This window comes from Nyctereutes procyonoides, unplaced genomic scaffold, assembly GCF_905146905.1.
Source record: "Nyctereutes procyonoides isolate TBG_1078 unplaced genomic scaffold, NYPRO_anot_genome, whole genome shotgun sequence".
Classification (NCBI taxonomy): Eukaryota; Metazoa; Chordata; class Mammalia; order Carnivora; family Canidae; genus Nyctereutes; species Nyctereutes procyonoides.
The window spans coordinates 28,685,043-28,706,715 of NW_026575146.1; the positions used below are offsets into that span (position 1 = coordinate 28,685,043).

The 21,673-nt window shown below is 35.5% G+C and overlaps 1 protein-coding gene across 7 annotated transcripts in view; it reads right to left on the reverse strand.

The window, feature by feature from the left end:
- Positions 1–21,673, reverse strand: part of TRDN (triadin) — a 368,093-nt gene that overhangs the window by 47,255 nt on the left and 299,165 nt on the right. For all 7 annotated transcript variants that reach the window (XR_008662524.1, XM_055310519.1, XM_055310523.1 and 4 more), the window contains exons 25-26: positions 1,807–1,833; positions 1,281–1,310 (exon numbers count right to left, since the gene is read on the reverse strand). Coding sequence is in view for 6 of the 7 variants with exons in the window: in XM_055310519.1 (XP_055166494.1) it covers positions 1,281–1,310; positions 1,807–1,833 (57 nt within the window). In the remaining variant the exon portion in view is untranslated. The remainder of the gene's footprint in view (positions 1–1,280; positions 1,311–1,806; positions 1,834–21,673) is intronic.

Consider the following 21,673-nt stretch of genomic DNA (forward strand, 5'->3'; position numbering starts at 1 on the left):
TTTTTTAATTTTATTTTTATTTTTATGATAGTCACAGAGAGAGAGAGGCAGAGACACAGGCAGAGGGAGAAGCAGGCTCCATGCACTGGGAGCCCGATATGGGATTCGATCCCGAGTCTCCAGGATCACGCCCTGGGCCAAAGGCAGGCGCCAAACCGCTGCGCCACCCAGGGATCCCGAGTTCTAGCAATCTTGGGGTGGAGTCTTTGGGTTTTCTATGTACAGTATCATGTCATCTGCAAAGAGGGAGATTATACTCAGTCATTGGAACGACAAATACCCACCATTTACTTTGATATGGATGGAACTGGAAGGTATTATGCTGAGTGAAATAAGTCAATTGTAGAAGGACAAACATTATATGGTCTCATTCATATGGGGAACATAAAAAATAGTGAAAAAATAAAAAATAAAAAATACTGAAAGGGAATAAAGGGGAAAGGAGAGAAAATGAGTGGGAAATATCTGAGAGGGAGACAGGACATGAGAGACTCCTAACTCTGGGAAACGATCAAGGGGTGATGGAAAGGGAAGTGGGTGGGGGGTGGGGGTGATTGGGTGACTGGGCACTGAGGGGGGCACTTGATGGGATGAGCACTGGGTGTTATGCTATATGTTGATAAATTGAACTCCAATAAAAAAATAAAAAATAAAATAAAAAGGCAAGGAAGGGTTCTTCCCTCCAGGTTCAAAAGAATCATGGCCTTGCTGACACCTTGATTTCAGACTTCTAGAACTGTGAGAGAATAAATTTCTGCCTGACTAAGATATCCAATTTGTGATATTTTATTTTATTACAGCAGCTTTATAACACAAATAGTAAACATGAACCAAAGATTTAACTGTTTTGAGAATCAGATTTCTGTGTGTTCTTTTAAAAAAAAGTTTCTGTTGCATACTGGAAGCCTTAGAAATGTTCATTTCACTCAGGTGCTCCAAAAAAAAAAAAAAAAAAAAAAAACCCAGAATGAAAGGACCAGTTTTCCGGACAGGATATCTGCATCCTATAGTAATCAGTAAAATAAGGGTTTTGTAGGTCAACTCAATTGCTTCTTCTGAACCAAATCCATTTCTCAGAAATTTCTCCTTTGTAAGTAGAATTTTTTCTAGGAACAGGTGGTATAAATAAATATGTATTATGTTTGTCCTATTTTAAAATTTGGTAAAGGATAACATTTTGTGTAATATTTGCACCAGGACACAACATTGGCAAAGAGGTAATATGCTATTTGCTATAAATATGGAATGCAAGTATGAATTTATACATAAAACATACATACCTGATTTCTCTTCTTTCTTTACTTGTGACTCTAAAAATATAGGTGAACATTAATAATGATGATTATACAAAGATAATTTTTTCTGTATTCATGCATATTTCTTTTATATATTATTTTTTTAGATTTTCCATATTGATTTTCTTCTTTTTATGGATGCAGCAAGTTGATACAAACAGGCAAATAAAGGTTACTTATTATCCATCACAGTAAGAATTATTTTGAGCTAAAATGAAAATGTGAACTAAAATTTTTATGAGAAGTTAATGAAAGGTTTTGGTCTGTGCCTTAAGTGAACAAAGGTTGGAAAAAAATCTTAGCATAGCATGTTTTCAGAAACACAGAGGATATTAGAAATACAAAGGGCATTAGAAATATGAGGATATTAAGCACATTGTCTACACAAAATAGTTATGATTCTAATAGCTTGATTTGAAGCAAAATACTCAACAATGAAATCAGGGGATGAGTAAAAGCATGCATTTAAGATTTGTTTTATTTATTTATTTATTGGCATACAGAAACATACGTGGAGGCTTAGGCTTGACTTCTTTGTCTAGAAAGAGTTTAAAATTATTAAAGACTGGGTCAGTAAATTGACTGAATTGACATTGAATATGAAAGAATATTACACATTTGAAAATTAAAATAAAACAGTAAACAACTATTGTTCTTTATTTAAATTCTACAGGATATGCAATTTAATGTCTATACAAAATCACTAATTGAAAAAAATCGTTTTTAAATGGTAAAACTCTTAGCTTAATTTTATTGCACCATTAAAAATAATTTACTCACAAACTCTTGTGTGCAACATTAACTTTTAAGTCTAATATTAAGATAGAACACATAATTTTGAGAAATTTCTTCTATCTCTTATTACTTAAGATAAAAAATATTACCTATTATTTTCATTTCCATTAATATTATTAAATTTTATCTAGCCTGGTGTAATATATTAAAAATGATTGCTACTGGGATCCCTGGGTGGCGCAGCAGTTTGGCGCCTGCCTTTGGCCCAGGGCGCGATCCTGGAGACCCGGGATTGAATCCCACATCAGGCTCCCGGTGCATGGAGCCTGCTTCTCCCTCTGCCTATGTCTCTGCCTCTCTCTCTTTCTCTCTCTGGACTATCATAAATAAATAAAAATTAAAAAAATAAAAAAATAAAAAAAAAGATTGCTACTGAAATTGAAACTCCAGATGACTAGAAATATGTTTTTATTGCATACTGGATTCATAGTGTAAGGGTTGGCAAACCTTCTATGAAAGATCAAATAGTATATATATTTTTACTTTAGGCCATTGATCTGTTTCACAACTATTCAACTCTGTTGTAACACAGAAACAGCTATAAATAATATGTAAATGAATGGACATGGCTGTGTTCCAATAAAACTTTATTTATAGAAAATAAATAAAGGTGATCAGTCTGTAGGTCATTGTTTGTCAGCCCCTGCCTTCCCCATAGTCAGTTTTAATTTTCTTTATTTTTTTTATCTCAACAAAGATTTCAACAGTAAACAAAAACAGCTTCCTTTGATTCTGTATTCCCTTATAAATATCATCCAGTACCTATCATTGTTCAACTCAGCTTCTTGGGAATGTCATCTTTACTTGCTTTTTCTACTTCCTGACTCCCATTTAATCATTAATTCACTGAAATCTAGTTTCTATTTCCACCATTTCATTTATCAGGTCTCTCTGGTCATCAATCCCCGCCCCCCCTTTGCCAACACCAATAGATGTAGTTAACTGTATTGATCATTTTTCCGTTTTAAATTCCCATTCACTTGACTTCTGATTAGTCCTCACACTTAAAACTATAGAAAACAGACAAAATATGTAAAACACTGGCTTTTTTTTTATAAATTAATTTTTATTGGTGTTCAATTTACCAACATACAGAATAACACCCAGTGCTCATCCCGTCAAGTGTACCCCTCAGTGCCCGTCACCCATTCACCCCCACCCCCCGCCCTCCTCCCCCTCCACCACCCCTAGTTCATTTCCCAGAGTTAGAAGTCTTTATGTTCTGTCTCCCTTTCTGATATTTCTCACACATTTCTTCTCCCTTCCCTTATATTCCCTTTCACTATTATTCATATTCCCCAAATGAATGAGAACATACACTGTCCTTCTCCGTAAAACACTGGCTTTAAAGGTATTGGGTATACACAACAAAGGATAGTGATTTTTAAGTGATGGGAAACAAATGATATATGTCCTATGATTGCTCCAGCTTAATGCCTTAATAGAATTATAAGGCCTTAATGAAGGAACAGAATTGAATTGACGAGATGGAACTGGGAGTCTGGAAAGGCCAAGATAGCTAGAGATCATAGGTCAGAGTCATGTAAAGTAAGGCTGCAGAGAAGAGAAGAGAGAAAAAGAGATAAAGTTCTAGAGATTTGTGGAAGGCCCTCTTAAATCTTCAGATGAGCACTAACCAGCATAGGCACACATGGAAATTACTTGGGGTCAGGAAAAGTGTCAGTCTTCCAAGTTTGATCTTTACTTCAGTATTGTGTTGGCTACTGTGAGGTTTTTTTTATTTTTTTCCCCATTCCACATAACTTTTAGAATCAGTTTGTCAATATTCACAAAATAACTTGCTGGAATTTGATGGAAATTGCATTAAATCCATAGATCACTTTGGGAGCAACTGACATCCTAATAACTTTGAATTTTCTACTTCCCACACATACACTATCTCACCATTTATGCAGAGATTTTGATTTTATGAATTCAGGAATTACATTAAAACATAAAATGCATGCTAAAATTATTATACACTTCCTTGGACTTGGCATGAAAACCCACCTTTCTAATAGTCAGGCAAGGATAAAAAGCCCGATTAATTATAAAATTCACAATGTTTTAAGACAAAAATAGGTTTTTACAGGGAATTCCTTGTATAGCAATTCCTGGTACTGTTAACTGAGTACATTTGTTTTATGTGTTCTCAACAGGAAAAAAATAGTATAATGTAGTAAATAACATCTTAAAAAAAATCCCTACCCTAAATATATGACAGATTTCCACCCTCTACTCTCACTATGAGCCAATTACACTATACCAAGCACAGTCCAATAAGAGAAATGTTACTTTAAGTCCAATCAGTTCTACTCATCCCTGCAATCAGGTTGTGACAAACACTGAATGACTATTTATTTCCACAAAGCTGTTTAATTATGATATCTGGGTTTCAGAGTTGGTTTTTACATGCCCTCTCCCATATATATTTATTTCCAAGTCAATTTCAATTGCAGCCTATATTATTCTGCTGTTCTCTTTACACTCTGCCTTATAGATTTCATCGTGTTCCCCCAAAAGTTATGTTGAAGTCCTAAGGCTCAGTATCTTGTCAATTGACCTTATTTGGAAATAAGTTTTTTTTTCAGACATAATTAAGGTGAGGTCATTAGGTAGGGTGGGTCCTAATCTAATAAGACTGATATCCTTATAAGAGGAGAAGAGACACAGAATTGGACATGCATAGAGAGAGAGAAGATAATGTGAAAACATACAGGGATAATACCATGTTGTGACAGAAACAGAAATTTGAATGATGTTTCTACAAGCCAAGGAACACCAAGGTTTGCTGGCAATTCTAGAAGCTAAGGGAAAGGGATGGAACAGATAATCCTCCAAACCTTCAAGGAAAGCATGACCCTTCCTTTTTTTTTTTTTAATTTTTATTTATTTATGATAGTCACACAGAAAGAGAGAGAGAGGCAGAGACACAGGCAGAGAGAGCAGCAGGCTCCATGCACCGGGAGCCCGATGTGGGATTCGATCCGGGGTCTCCAGGATCGCGCCCTGGGCCAAAGGCAGGAGCCAAACCGCTGCGCCACCCAGGGATCCCGCATGACCCTTCCTACAACTTGATTTTGGACTTCTATCTCTAGAATGATGAGAGAATAAATTTGTGTTATTTCAAGCCACCCAGCTTGTGGTGGCCCCAATAGCCATTCTATTCTCTTACTTGTATGAATTTGGCTCCTTCATATTACATATATAAGTGAGAACATACATTATTTATCTTTCTCTGTCTGACTTATTTCACTTAGCATCAGGCTTTCAAGATCCATCCATGTAATCACAAAGGCAAGATTTCCTTCCTTTTTTGTGGATGAATAATATTCTATTGTATACATATGCCATTATTTCTTTTTTTTTTTTTAAAGATTTTATTTATTTATTCATGAGAGAGAGAGAGAAAAAGAGAGAGAGACAGAGACACAGGCAAGGAAGAAGTAGGCTCCATGCAGGGAGCCTGACATGGCATTCGATCCCGGGTCTTCAGGATCACACCCAGGGCTGAAGGCAGGCGCTTAACTGCTGAGCCACCCAGGGATCCCTATATCATTATTTCTTTATCTTCTTATTCATTGACGGATGGACATTTAGGTTGTTTCCACATATTGGCTATTGTGAGTAATGCTGCAACATATATGGGGTGCAAACATCTCTCTAAGATGGTGATTTTATTTCCTTCAGGTATAGACCTGGAAGTGTAGGATTGCTGGATTATATAATAGTTCTATTTTTAATCGTTGAATTACCTCCATACTTTATCCCAATTTACGTTCCCATCAGTAGTGCATGAAAGTTTCCTTTTCTTCACATCCTCACCAACACTTACTTCCTGTATTTTTGACAATTACCATTCTAGTAGATATGAGGTGATGTCTCACTGTGGTTATCACTGCTAATTAGTAATGATGAGCATCTTTTCATATACCAGGTGGACATTTGTATGTCTCTAGAAAAACATCTGTTCATGTTCTCTGACCATTTTTAAACTGGATTAATTGGTTTTTGCAGCAGGTTAAATACAGCCCGTGCACAAAGCCATAGGCTAAAGCCTGTGGCGTTGTTTTTACAAATCAAATTTAACCATTTCATACTTGGTCCCTGAGGTGTGCAGAGTGCCCACTTGCCTCTTCTAGACTCACAGCTTATCTTCGCCATTTGTGGTTTCCATGTCACTCTTCGTAGAAACAGGACAGCCCCCAGTATCCTCAATCTTTGCCGTCTTCCAGCTGCCTCATCACAGCGCTGCGGCCTCCCCCTGCTGCCTAGGCACGCCATTTCCAAGGGCAGGAAGGGGCAGTGTCCTGCAGCCCATCTTTTCTGTGACTGTCTTAGGTGATGCGTGGCCCCCTCCACCTTTCCACCCAACAACTTCCTATCCCTGTCCTGCTGCACGGTCCAGAGTCTGGGACATACTTTGTTTCTTTGTTATTTATGACCTTGTTTAAAGAAAATAAATATCTCCCAACTTTGTGTGTGTGTGTGTGTGTGTGGTTTGAACTCTTTCTTCTCTTTTGTTAAAAGGGGGAAGGGAAAGGGTGTGAGGTACCCCTGGGCTCTGGGGGAGGCATGCAGGCAGCCCCAGCAGGCAGGCACTGGGGGATGGGTGGGAAGAGTCCTGGAGTTCCCCACAATTCTTTTCTCTGCAGGGAACAGCGAGGCTGGCTGACAAGGGGGTAGGAGAGAGGGGCAGGGCCCTGGGGAGAGGGGTGGCAGGCAAGGGGCTTGGGGGCTCACTCTAACATGCAAAGTCCAGCTGCCCCATGAACTAGGTTGCTTCTTGAAGAGCGACATACATATAAATACAGACACAGCTACACACACACATGCGGAGAAGGCTCTGCATTCCCGAGGGTGGGGATCTAGGCCTGACGGCCCCCAAGGAGCTCCAAGGCAGGAGCCAGCCAAGTCTCCACTGTTGTGGCGATTCTGCGGAGCCCCCTGGGGTGGGGCAGGGCGAACAAGTCCTCCCGGGAAGGCTGCTTGTTCTCTGAAGTGAAGTGTATAAAGTGTAGTAGTTCCTCATATATTTTGGATAGTGACTATTAGATGGATGGTTTGCAACTATTTCCCCCCATTCCATAGATTGTCATTTCGTTTGTTGATTATTTCCTTTGAGGCTTATAAGCTTTTAAGTTTGATGTAATCTCACTAATTTATTTTTGCTTTTGTCACTAGTATTTTTGGTATCATATGCAAAAAATCATTGTCAAGACCAATGTCAAGGAATTTTTTTCCCTACCTTTTCTTCTAGCAGATTTATATATTTGGGTCTTGCATTTTTGTCTTTAATGTATTTCTAGTTAATTTTTGTGAATTGTGTAAGCCAGGGGTTCAGTTTAATTCTTTTGGATGTGAACATCCAGTCTTCTCAGAACCATTAATTGAAAAGATCATTCTTTCTCATCATCTTGAGAATTCTTGGCTTTCTTGTCAAATATTAATGGACTGGATATGCATGGGTTTATTTCTAAACTCTTGGTTCTGTTTCATTGGTGTCTTCTCTGCTTTTATGCCAGTACCATACCGTTTTAATTACTACAGCTTTGTTACAAAGTTTCAAATCAGGAAATGTGATGACTCTAGCTTTCTTCGTTCTCAGGATTGATTTGGGCTATTTAGGGTCTTTTGTGGTTTTATATTAATTCTAGGATTGCTTTTTATTTTTGTAAAAAGTGTCATTGGAATTTAGAGTGGGATTTCAGTAAGTCTATAGATGGCTTTGGATAATATGAACATTTTAACAATATTAATTCTTCCAATCCCTGTACATGAGATATCTTTCCATATATTTGTGACTTCTTCAATTTCATCCATCAATGTCTTATAACTTTCAGTGTATAGATACTCTACCTCATTAGATAAAATTATTCCTAAGGATTTTTATTATTTTTTATGCTATCACAAGTGAAATTTTTTCTTTATCCCTTTTCCAGATAGTTTACTGTTAGAATATAGAAATGCAAGTGATTTCAGCCTGTTTATTTTTTATCTGCAACTTTACAGAATTTGTTTGTTAGTTCTAAGAGTTTTTTAGTGGAGTCTTTAGGATTTTTCTATTTCTATATAAATATATATATCTGCTACTAGAAATAATTTTACTTTTCTCGTGATTTGGATGCCTTTTATTTCTTTTTCTTAATTAATTGCTCTGGCTAGGACTTCTGGTACTGTGCTGAAAAATAACTGATGAGAATGGGCATCCTTGTCTTATTCCTAATCTTAGCAAGAAAGTTTTCACTTTGTACCATAAGGAGGATGTTAGCTATAAATTTTTCACATATAAACTTTATTATGTTGAGGTACATTCCTTGTATATCCAAGTTGTTGATAGATTTTGTCATGAAAAAAATGAAAAAAATTTAAAAAAAAATTTTATCATGAAAGGATGTTGAATTTTTTTCAAATGCTTTTCCTGTGTCTATTGAGATAATTACATATTTTCATTTTGCATTCTATTAATATAGTGCACCACATTTATTTATTTGTGTATATTGAACTATTTTGCATTCCAGGGATAAACCCCACTTCATCATGGTGTGTAATCCTTTCAATGTGCTGTTGAATTAAATTTGCTAGTATTTTGTTGAGAATTTTTGTATTTATATTCATCAATGATATTGACCTAGTTTTCTTTTCATGGAGGATCCTTAGTTGATCTTGGATATTTCTCAGGATTTATCAGGATAATACTGGCTACATGCCAGGGACCACTGGGATGGACCTGGCATCTGGGTCTTAGGGGCTGGGCCAGTATTGGGATAGTTTGGCAGACTGGTTTCAGAGGAGCCAGCTTAGAGGCTGGGGACCATGTGAGCTGCCCTCGTCCTGGGGCAGGACAGGAACCTAGGTCTGTGGGAGCCATTCCTAAGCCCAGGACCTCAGAAAGCCACGAAGGATGACTTGGTGCTGGGGTAGGGCAGGAGCCTGGGTTCACAGGATCCCAGTTGGAGCCTGGGTCTATTGGGGTTTACCTAGCTTGGGATCAGGCTGGGAGTCTTGGTCTATGGGAGCTTGCTTAGAGCCTGAGGCTGCAGGTGCCAGCCTGGTACTGGGGCCGGCTCTGATCCTGGGGTCTGTGGGAGGTGGCTGGTACTAGGACGGACCAGCAGGAGATTCATGGTAACCTGCTAAGAAACTTGTGCTATGATTGCTGCTCTGAGGCTGTGGGAGCTGGTCAGTGCTAGGGTAGGGTGGGAGCGTAGTACCATGGGAGTCACCTAGGACTTTGAGAGTCAGTCTGGTGGTGGCACAGGCCAACACTGGGGTCTGCATTGAATTTGGGTGATCTCTTTACTCTCCTTCTTCCCCCCTTTCAAGAAAAGTATCTTTTTCTGCTAAGCTGCCCAAGTATGGAAGATGGGGCAGGGATAATGTGAATCTGTATTGACATCTTCCTCAATGTCATATTGTTTTTCTGTGCTTCACCTAGGTGCTATATTCCCTCACCTGGAATCCTTAGCTCTTCTGAAAGTATTTTCTGTGTATAGACAGCTTTCAAATTGATGTTTTGGGGAGGGAATGGACACTAAAAATTTCTATACCATCATCTTGCTGATGTTATTCCCACATGTTCTTTAGCTCTTTTATATTCTGTTTCATAATCTTATATATTCAGTCAAGAGGTGATATTATACCAGTTTAAAATCTGATGAAGCTTCACAGGAAAACACATCTGAAGATACATGAATGAATAAAGTGCATGTGTGTGTCTATCTATACATGTTCAAAGGCTATATATTCCCTAAGGTCTACACTTAGCAATAAGTGCAAGGCCAATATCAATTGTTTGTTGGAGGAGAATTCTATAAGACAATGACTCTCAAACATTAATGTAATCTGGGAATTTATTAGGGATGTATATGCTGGACCCCCCGCTTGACCTCTAGAATCATAAATTGGGGTGCCCTTCAGGTATATCAGACACATTTTGAAGTTTGAAAGCCACTGTTTGATAACCATGACTATATTTGTTAATAGCATTCATTTAACAAAATCTATGGCTATTTTTTGCAATTTTGAGTTCTAGCTAATTGTATATGTCGTATTTATCATATTTCAGCAAATAATTAGAGTCAAAGAGAAAGGTTTCAATCCACTAAGACATAAATGGACAAAGCTAATACAGAACATGGATATGTTGATTCTAGTGTGTCAACTTTCCAACATAGTTGACAGTAATATTCTATTCAGATGTTTGTGATTGCGATCTATAAATGATGTGATTGATATGAAATCAAATTTATATAACAAGATTTTTTTATTTTTACAGAGGAAAACAAATCATTGTAATTCTGATGTTTTCATGAAGATGGCAACTGGCTCCATATCAGAGGTGTCAAATAGTAAGAAGCAATATAACAAGTATATACATACATATATTTGTTTATTTTATTTATAGGAATTTTAGGTTTTTATTTTTTATTATAGATTTTATATTTTTGTAATTTCTAAATTTCTTGAATTTTATTAAAAACAAATGGAATTGTCAATGTAATCTTCCCAATTTCTACTTCTACTATGCATTGACTTAAACAAAAATGGTCATATTCAATGAATAAAAGAGAAAGTAAAAAGAATGAGTCAAAAATATTTTAAAATGTTAGACACATGAATGACAGAAATCACAGCAGTTTAAAATTACATAAAATAATACATAGCATGTCTGTATCTATATATACTAAGGAAAATTTTAAAATTTTTCTGACAAAAAAATGTCTGACAAAAAATAATAAAATCTTGACCTGGTACAATCAGAGAATATTAATGTGTAGTGTACAGGGACAAGCAATAGAGAAGAGGTCTTAAGGGTTGAGTTTGGTTCTCACTCAAACACTCATTTGTTGTGGAACCTTAACATCCATTTAATTTGCTCAGTGTTTCATTTACAAAAACATTAGAAATGGAGGAAGTTAGATTACATGGTTTCTAAGATTTCATGGGGGTAAAGTGATATAATTATGTTAAATATTAATTTAAATTAAAATAGTAAATCATTTACAAAGGAGACAGAATTTAGATAATCAACCTGAAAAGTTTCAGTATTGATTTCTTTTGGGCTTATTGCTCTTTGGTAAATCTGTTTGCTCAATTGCTGATAGATTTTCTGCTGTCGAAGCATGTTAGAGTTTAAGGGTAGAAGAACAAACTTGTTTTCTTTTTCTTTTTCTTTTTTTATATTTTATTTATTTATTCATGAGAGAGAGAGAGAGAGAGAGAGAGAGAGAGCCGGAGAGGGAGAAGCAGGTTCAATGCAGGGAGCCTGACATGGGATTGATCCTGGGTCTCCAGGATCACGCCCTGGGCTGAAGGTGGCGCTAAACCGCTGAGCCATCAGGGCTGCCCCACAAACTTGGTTTCTAAGACACTATAGTGAGTGTTCCAGATATAATATATCTATGTACACAGCTATTTAGTACAGAGAAGAAATTGGCTCTGCTGTAGATTTACATCTTCACCAGAAAGAAACATCAAACAGCCACTTTACCTTTTAAATTGACTTGAAGATTAATATCCAAACTTTGTACCATATATATTGAATAAGCAAGCCATTTGGAGGAGGCAAGAAAATATAGGGTCTTTTATGGGATGCTTAAACCAGTTCAGAAATCTTATTACATTTTTCTAGAAGTCATTATTACTCAGCTACATGTTTTATGAGGTTTTATAATCTTTTAATTAACAAAACTAAAATAGGAGTATAAACATTACATATATAAAATGTAAAACTGAAAAGAATTGCTTTCTGAAGTGTATATGAATTTGAGTAAACTTTCTTTTTTCTTCTTTCACCTGTAGACAAATTTATAGATAGAGGCGATCTCATTTATCAAATGTACTATATAATGTTATTTGGTTGAAAAAATATCATATTTTTATTTATATAATGTTTACAAATATTCTTTTAGAGATTTAATGTAAAATTATCTATATAATGTAAAAATAATGTAAAATGATGCCATCATTTTACAAACCATCATTTATGTGGTGCTATAAATCAAGGAAATAAATCACAAATGGTGCTTTGAAAATTGACCTTTAATCTCCAAAAAGTGACTTGGTAAGCAAGAATTGCCTCTGACAATTGGAACTAAATCTTTGGAAGAATTTTTATTTTATGTTATAGAAATGCAATCTGTTGGTAAGAAGTAAAAATATTTTTCATGGTGTCCTTTAATTTTAAAAGCAGCATTATTTGGCAGTATATTGAAATGGAGTTTGGAAAGTTCTTCATAGTTTACCCAGTATTAAGATCTGTGGTAATATGGCCTCCTAGATACATGAACCCAGTGACATTCATCTTTATTGGATTTGCACTGTGCTCAATTTTCTAGGTATCAATTATTTTGTTCAGTTTCTTAAGGCTGTACTACAATAAATTTCCATGGAAACTTTTTTGTTATTCAAGCATCTACCCTTGACCGCTCTGTTTACAATCCCTCTGTTATCTTATATTTTGCCTCAGATGAGTAGTGAGGGTATCTTGGGGTCCTGCTTCTTGATGTTCAAAGGGATTTAAAGTGATGTTGATTAAACTGTTAGTAGCAAATGTTTTGCTTACACCATGATTCAGTGTGAGAGATTAGAGGAAGTTAATAGAGAACCAATAGAAAGGGGAAGTTAATCAAAACCATTACTTTGAAACCTCTTTTTATTTTTGACCAAGAAGTTAATATAACACTGACAACATACCATGATTATTCATCATTTGATCATTCATTCAGCAAACGATGACCTAACATTTAGGGCATGCCAAGCACTTCAAACTCTTAAGAATAAGCGTATAAGACTTACCTATTAGTTGAAAAGCTGAATTCTTATGGATAAATTTAATTCCAGCAACAGTCATAGTAAGTAGATTTGGTTGAAATGCCATGCTAGGTAATTCTCTCTCTTTATGGGCAGAGAGAGAATATCAATTCTGATATCATGCATATACTTTGCAAAGTTGGGAGAAAATAGAAGATATAGGGATAAATGGGTTTATTCCACTATTGACCCACATAACAAACATTCTAAAGAAAGACTTTTTTCTATTCCAAAGATGTTCCTTATATTGGTAAATGATACTACATTCTATCTATAATTCTAACCAGGAGGCTGGAACTCATCCAAAATTCTTCAGGCTTTGCTATCCCTATTCAGCTCTTAACAGAGCCCTGTTGATTCCATTTTCTAAATATATCTGGAGTGTACTTCCACTTGTTTATTTCCTTCTCAGTTTCTGCCTCTATTAGAGATTCAAATATATCATTTACATTCCCCATCATATCACTGGATGCTTTTGCCCTCTTCTTGCCTCTTCTCATCATACTATGCTCATTTGTCAAGTCTCAGCTCAGCTGTTGTCTCCCTCTGGAATCCTTTCCTGATCTCTTTCCAGGATGAGTTAGATGCCCTTAATCTGTACTCTCAGCATCGTATGAAAACCATCATCTCTGTACACTGTAATTATTTGCAATACTTTGTAATTATTTACTCATTTGTCTTCCACAAATAAATTGTGAAATTCACTAGGCAGGGACAGCAATGCAACTATCATCTTTGTATTCTTAGCACTTGTGCATTGTCTCAGGGTGTCAACAATAATTGTCTTTAATGAACAAGTGACAACTCTATATAAATGGGTTACTCTATTGAGTAATGCATGCAACTAAACATACTCCCACCAATGACTCACTGAAGAAGCTGCTAAAATATTTGAAAAGGACTTGCAAAAAAGAGAGAGTTCTTTTTAACTCTGTGGCCCTTCACTGAAATATACCACTGGCAGAAATCTTCCATTTTTTTTTTCTTCGTAGGGAATTTTTCAAATTTGTATTGTGGTTATCTCATTTGAGATATATGAAAATAAAACATGTCAAAGTTTGTGTATGGAATTTCTCATTAGTATTGGTTACGGTTATTTTATCTATGAAAAGGAGAAAATTATGCCATGTTTAGGTGTGACTATTGAGCAGTTTTGACCTGGAATATAATATGTATTCCTGATTATTTCCGATTGATTAGCACCATCTTGCCCAAGCATGTTTTAATTATTAAGATTTACTAAACTCTATTACCATAAACACCACCTGATCACATCCTGATACTTTAAGTTGGTCTTAGGAAAGAAATGAGACAAGAAATGAGCTCCCACCACGTTGAATCCTACCAATGAGATTCAGTCCTGATTTAAAAAGTCAGGGTACTGGTTAAAGCATAGGGTAGGAATGGAGGTTTTGTGAGAAAGAAAGCTCAGTAAAATGTCTAAACCTCGATGGACTTGTCTAAAGTTGTCAGGAATGGCTCCAAAGAAACCATTATTTCTGCCATGCTTGTTATTGGTCACACCAATCTCAGTTCCTGCACTTGAGAATATTCTGTTTTGAAACCAGAAATATGAGAATAAAAGAGATGGTAGTTAATACTATTTCTTTTATCTTCTTCAATGCTCAAATAAATAGTACTGTATCTCTTTCTCAACATGTTTAGTGTTATGAGTGCTAAATTGGGATAGCATATGAAAGAAAAGAAAAGATCCCTCATGTTTGTCCATAAGAGGCAACTGAAACTTTTCTCCTGGAACATGATTCAATTATTAAATATCAACCTTCCTTTAAGCATCTCACAAGTGTGAAACACTTCATCAGAGGCTTGAGAAATATTCCCATGTGTGAATGTTGTATTGATCCACTAAATTGAAAAATCAAAAAAAATTGATCTAACAATATAGTTTTGAAAACTGGATGATATATTGTGTGTTACAAATAATATACAAGGATGTTTAGTCCTAGGAGAAAGAAAAAAAAAGAGATTGAGAATAGGTTCAAATAATTAATAAAAATATCATATTTTAGAATAGCAAAGAAGAAATAAGCTAAACAATACATTAACATCGGGGAATTGGGTCTTGTAAATTTTACAATATTTTGTCAGAGTAACTCACAAATTAGCCTGGAAACAAAAACCTTTCTACTAGTGTTGACTTCTTAATAGGCAAGTGTCTAAAAAACTTCTGAGTTTTTCTTTTAATTTAGAGGAGCCAGACCATCAACTTCTATGGCAAGTTATAAAGTCATCTCTAGTGAATTGCTTTTGCTGTCCTGGAACATCTCAATTTGAATCTCATTACCACCTTCCTCAATTAGTTTTTATATTGGGTTGAAATTGGGAAGGAGGATTTCAGTGACAGTTTTATAAAAAAGGGGAAATAAAGAGTATTTTCTTATTCTCATAAACTACGGAGGGGAGAAAATCATTCTGGGGAAAGGCTGAAAACAAAAAATTGACTTTTGGAGGATTCTAAAATATATACAATTGAAGACATCTCTAAAGAAGACGACATATCTAAATAGTAGCTAATAACTCTTTACACTAATGTTAGTATAATTTAGCAATTTTAAATGAAACTATCTTGTTCTCTTTTTTTTTTCTCTTAATAGAGAGAACTTCCCTAGGATTTACAGAGCATGTGTCAGCTGAAGGAAACTGTACCTGTCATACCCTGATTCAGAAACTCCAAATGGGACTATGCTTGATTGATTGAATTGACCAAGAAATATTACATCTCCAATCTCCACAAGAGAGAATTTTTTTTTTTAAATCAAGACTTAAGTACTCAAGTCACCATCAAAAATAGGAAAAAAAAAGAGATTCTAGTACAAAAATACTTTTTGCATGACAAAGGTTTTATACTTTTTTTGCCCACAAAACAAACAAACAAAAAAATTGTTTTGGTAAGCAAAATGGCCAATGATCATGTCTCAGATTTTGAAATGACTGTCCCAAATTTTAATTCTGGAAAGTTGTTGTCTTGTATACTTATTAGTATAATTAATAGATAATATATTAAATGTTTATTTTGTGCCCAGAACCATACTAACTATTTTAAATGAAATACTTTAACATTTATATAGTAAACCTCGTAAGGTCAATTTAGCAGATTAAGAAACAGGCTTCCCGATCCATCTGAATATATAAAATGAAAACTCCTACTCGTGTGTTGATTCAAAAACATTCACTGAGCTCTTGTTATGTGCCAGGAACTGTTTGAGGAGTGGAAATATATGAAATAAACCAACCTTAAGGAACATACTTACTCCCCTGTTTGTTATTAGTATCATCTAGAATTGTTGTCTAAGCATTGCTGTAGGCTGGCAATTCAAAATAAGAGTGCCACAGTTCCAAGTGGGTTTTCTTGTTATTGTTATTCTCCACCCACCTCCCTCTCCTGCGTCCCTCCCTCAATCATCTCAATTATTCTGAGAATAGGATGGTAATAGTATACTTGAGGTTCTGAATTTGGCAGTAAACTATATCAAGGCTATGTTGGCAAGAGGAAGGTACACTATATTTTAGGTTACCCTGAAGTCAAAGAGGACAATTTGCAACCTTATAAGACTTTTTTGTTCCGTGCCTTAGAAATCAAGTTGAGTGTGTGAAAGAGGTCATTGTTTTGTTGAAAGAAGCCAGGGAAACATTGCTCTTTATATTGGCTTCCTTGCCTGTAACTTAGACAAAATAATGGAACCTAAGTCACAAGATCATTATGAGATCAAATTATGTTATATATGTATGTGAATAGTTCCTCTTGATTAATTAATTGCTCTGCCAATATTAGTTATGTTTTCATTTTCCAAGATTGGAATTAGAAGGCATTTAATAAATGTCCCTGAACTAAAGAGTAAAAATCATTACAGTTTTTTTTTGATTCATTGTTTCCTTTGAGTAATAAACCCTCCCTACCTGTTGACTACTTAAAAAATATTAGTTTGTGTTAGAAATGGTGGTTGACTTGCTGCCTTATAGATTTACATGAGTCTTGATAGGGATACTTATGAAGTATTTATCACCACTGCCACTTGCTAGCGATTACTCAATTTTCCATATCAGCATACTTTTAATACAATTTTTATCCGGAAAGAGAATAAGCACCTCTTCCTCCAAAAATTACGTAGACCTTTCTGTCATCTTATTTATGGGGAAAAAAATAAAATCAAATTTTGAGAAGACAATGCCTGGGTATAAATATATTACACGAGTTAGCATATCTTTATTGTTCTAATTGCGATACAACTGAACATTATCTCCAGGCTTTCTCATTTTGTTCTTTTCTTTTTTTAATACATGATTTAAAAAAAAATTCTATTATCTTTGCTCTACTGGATCACCAAATCTTTTAAGTAAGTGTAAGACATAATTTCTCACAGTGCATTTAGCTGAACACCACTATTCTATCACAGAAAAGATATCATAGTTGAATACATTTGAAAAATATTGGGTAAAAAAAGGCTCAGCTGGTTTCTTTACTATTAGACTTCCCTAATGTGTTCATATATATGATAAACTCTAAGAGCATTTCCCAGACTAACTTCACCTCAAATCAAAATTCTTTCATGTGCCAATAATTGTAACTAGTCTTCTGTGCAAAACATTGCCAACTACAAGTGCAAGATAGAGTTTACCTATCCTGCAGGACATCCTTCCACCCTTTATAGTTACAGAGAAAAACTCCATAACAATAATGTTATGGATTTATATTCTTAGCTGAACTGTATAAAATAGTATGGTTTTTAAGAAAGAAGGACTTAGCTCAAGGTTTTAAAATTAAAAATGGTACTACATGAACCACTGGGGTAATATTACACAAGTGAACAAGTAACAAACAAGAAGATCTCTATTGGAAAGGAAATGTTTTGATCTCAGAAGTAGGTAATTAAATAAAATGAAATACTTTTATACTTTTTTAATATATATATATATATAATACATATCCCTTTTGTCTCAGGTCTTTAAAAATAGAATGAGTGCATGCCTTAGTTTTTAGCATTTTTCCATACATTATGCCTTTTACTGACACTCTAACCCTGTAAAGTTTTAAAATGGTTGCTGCTATATCTCTGATAGATTAGAAATTATTTAAACTTCAGTTTTTCTGATGTCACATCTTCCTCTCTTTTTACTTTGCCATGCTATTCTCCTGAATAATTCACACTTTTCCCTTTTTCAGACAAGTTTTTAAAATAATAACATAATTTATACAAAGCTTACAACGAGTATTTTCTGGCCTCAATCCCTGGCCTTCAACTAAATGCCTCAAACTATGGTAATTTGGTTTTCCTCTTTTTTCGTTCCACTAAAACTGCTTATAAGATCAGTAGCAACTTTATATCATATCTTGCAATGAATATTTTTCAGTCTTTATCTTACTGTAAATTTGTTACATTTGACACTTTGACAGCCTCCTCCTCCTTAAAATTCTTTCCCCCTCGGTTTCTGAGACAGTATCTCAAGGTTCTAAGAGAATTCCTTCCTTCATTCCTTTTTTTTTTTAATTGTTTTAACTCCTCCAAGTCTTCTTCCCTGTTGACTCCTTACATATTAGTATTCTTGATTTGCTTCCTTGATCCTCCTTCTTTCTCTCTCTTTTCCCTTCGTAGATGTCAATAAGTCTCATTGTTTAAGCCAGCACAGCTTTGCCAGGAATTTCCACATCCACTACCATATTTTCTCTCTGGGTACCTGATAATCATAGCTAAATGCATATCCCACAGGCACCTCTCATTCAACATTTCTCTCCCCCATGGCTACCCCAAATAGATTATAAACTCTAGGAAGACAGGAACTTGATTGTGTTTACCATCCCAACACAACACAACTTACTATATGCTTGTGCTTTGCTATATTGCCTAGCATATAGTAAATGTTCAACAAAAACATTATATAATAAATATGCCAAAAATTTATATAATACATATAGCTTCCTTTTTTTTTTTTTAATCTGCCACTTCTTTTGGAAATTCCGACCACAGTAAATGACATTACTGTCCACATACTATTCTAAGATAGAAACCTGGGAATTATCCTGAATTTTTTCTTATCCCCTGCCCTAAGTTGTGGTGATTCTACTTCCTAAATGCTTCTATAGTAGCTCTCCTCTTTTCCTTCCTACTAATGCTCTCTCAAGAACCTTTTAATAACTCTAGGGATGTCAGTGCAAGATCTCATCACCTAGAAAACTGATTTCCTGAAACTATTGGCATCCTCTGTATCTTCAATTTGTGATTATTCAGAATCAGCTACTTGAAATTCTATTTTAAGCTGTACCTCATTTGGCTTAAAGACTTTTAATTGTTCCCAATTTCCTTTAGGAAAAAGGACACAACCTTTACTACAGCAGCACGGTTTTCTTTTAAGCCTTACCTACTCTTGCTCTCCACTCACACTTTGTGCTGAAGTGAAGGTGAAATCTTGTAGTTTTCAGTGCTCCTGACTGTTTACCATCCAGCTGAGGCTTTATAAATCTATCCGGAATGCTCTATGCAGGCTTTTTTCACCTGCTTATCTTCACCCACCTTCTGAGATCATTCATATAATCTTCTCCTTTGGGAATATTTCCCTGAACCAATAGGCTAGAGAAATTTAACATCTCCCTGTGTTCAGAAGGCACACTCTGCACAACTTTTTCTTGCCTGTTTGCTTAATTTGTATTCATTTATTTTTGTTACTATTAGCTCTTTATTTAATGGTCTTTGCCTGGATATAAAATATTTACTGAGAAATTATGTTATTCATCTTTATATCCTCAAAACCTGGCACACTATTAGAAACATGGTGGAAATGTAATCAGTATTTATTGAACAAAACTGAGTCTGATCCTACCATAACTTAGTGAAGCTAATCAAATTGATATTTAATTATTTCTACAATTTATAGGAGCCCTGCATGTGTTTTCTGGGTAACTTAAAGATGTAAGATGTATATACTATTTTAGTGGTATGTGAGGTGGTTGGGGGGAGAAAGAAGGAGAAGGGAGAGAGAGAGAGAGAGAGAGAGAGAGAGAGAGAGAACATATTTTGTCTTATTGGAAGATCCAGTATATATACATATACCTTTGTAGGACCACTATAGTAATTTTTAGATAGTTTTTACATTTAGTTTATGTGATTACAGACATAGATTGAATAGAGGAACCAATTAGAAGCAAGTTCTTTAAGGAATATGAGCCAGAGATGCTTTGATGACTGATAAGTATGAGTACATACTGTTTTTCTTTGGCTAAATCATTAACCTATCATGTCATTCTTAGCTAGCTGGTAGAGAATGCTCCTCTTGACACACATGTTCTGCTAGCAAAATATGGGTTTATTTATTCTTCAAATGAATGCACAAGTATGTCTAGTGCTTGTTTGCCTACGCTATGTCATAAGAAATAGCTGTTTCCTCAATCATTTCTCGGATGGCCAAAGTCCAGAAATCACCCATCAAGTGAGACGGAGGATGGAGGATGTCAACCAGTGCTCAGTAAGTGTGAGGACCTCCCTACTAGTTAGAAAGCAGCCACCCAAAAATATAAGTCCACTCTAAATTAGCCAAGTTTTTGGTAAGTGAGAAGCTTAATGTTTTTCCTCCCTGGAGACAAGGGCAACAATAGGTTGTCTATGAAATCTATAATACTACATCTCAAATGTTAATGTACATAATTAGTGACTTGGGAATCTCGTTAAAATCCAAATTCTTACTCAGCAGTTATTGATAAGACCCAAGATTTTATATTTCTAACAAGCAACCAGAGGATACTGCTCTTGTTTTGAGGACCACTCTTGAAATAACAAGGGTATAGATGATAAACTCATATTTTTCTGTTTTCATAGCTTTGAAAGTACCTTCACATATATCATATCACACAAGTCTCACAATAAGTCTGCTGGATTGGCATAGAATGCGTTGTTGGTGGTAATTCTATTTTATAAGTAGAGAAAGAGAGATTCAGCACTTAAGAGATTTGTTGTAAACCCCTCCACATCTATTGCCTTAGAGCTCCTCTTTCTATGCCATCCTTCCTCTATTAGCCTTTTCCATTTAAAAAACTGCCTCTCCATGTCCTATATCACAAAATCAAGACATATGTCAAAAGTATTTTTAAAAAAATATTAACCAACCCCTTTGTTTCCAGAATGATAATTTTGTCAACATGTTGTGGCTATGGTGGCTTTCGAATGATTTCCTGTATCAGAAATCAGAGAACACTAAACAGCTCACAGCAGAGATAATATAGGAGCTTAGATACAAAGTTAGAGGAAACCCATTCGATAATTATGGATACCACATCGTATGGTAGAGAAAGACATTATGTAAATGGACCAAGGCTGGAAAACTTATGCTGTGTGTTTATATATAGAGAACAGTGGTGGGTGGGAAGGTAAGCTCCCAAGATGGAGGCAAGAGGCTAGGTTTATAGGTAAGACGCTTTTAACATGGACTTAAATTGGGGCACCTGGGTGGCTCAGCAGTTGAGCATCTGCCTTCTACTCAGGGCATGATCCTAGGGTCCTGGGATAGAGTCCCACATTGGACTCCTTGCAGAGGCCTGCTTCTCCCTCTGCCTATGTCTCTACCTCTCTCTCTCTCTCTCTCTCTCTCTCTCTCTCTGTCTCTCATGAATAAATAAATAAAATCTTAAAAAACAAACAAACAAACAAACAAAAAAACCCCCATGGACCTAGAGTGAAGGGAAAATATTCAAAGACACTGAATAGACAAAATTCTGCAGATCAAGTAATCTTTTTAAAATCTCGATGTGGGTGCACTGGAAG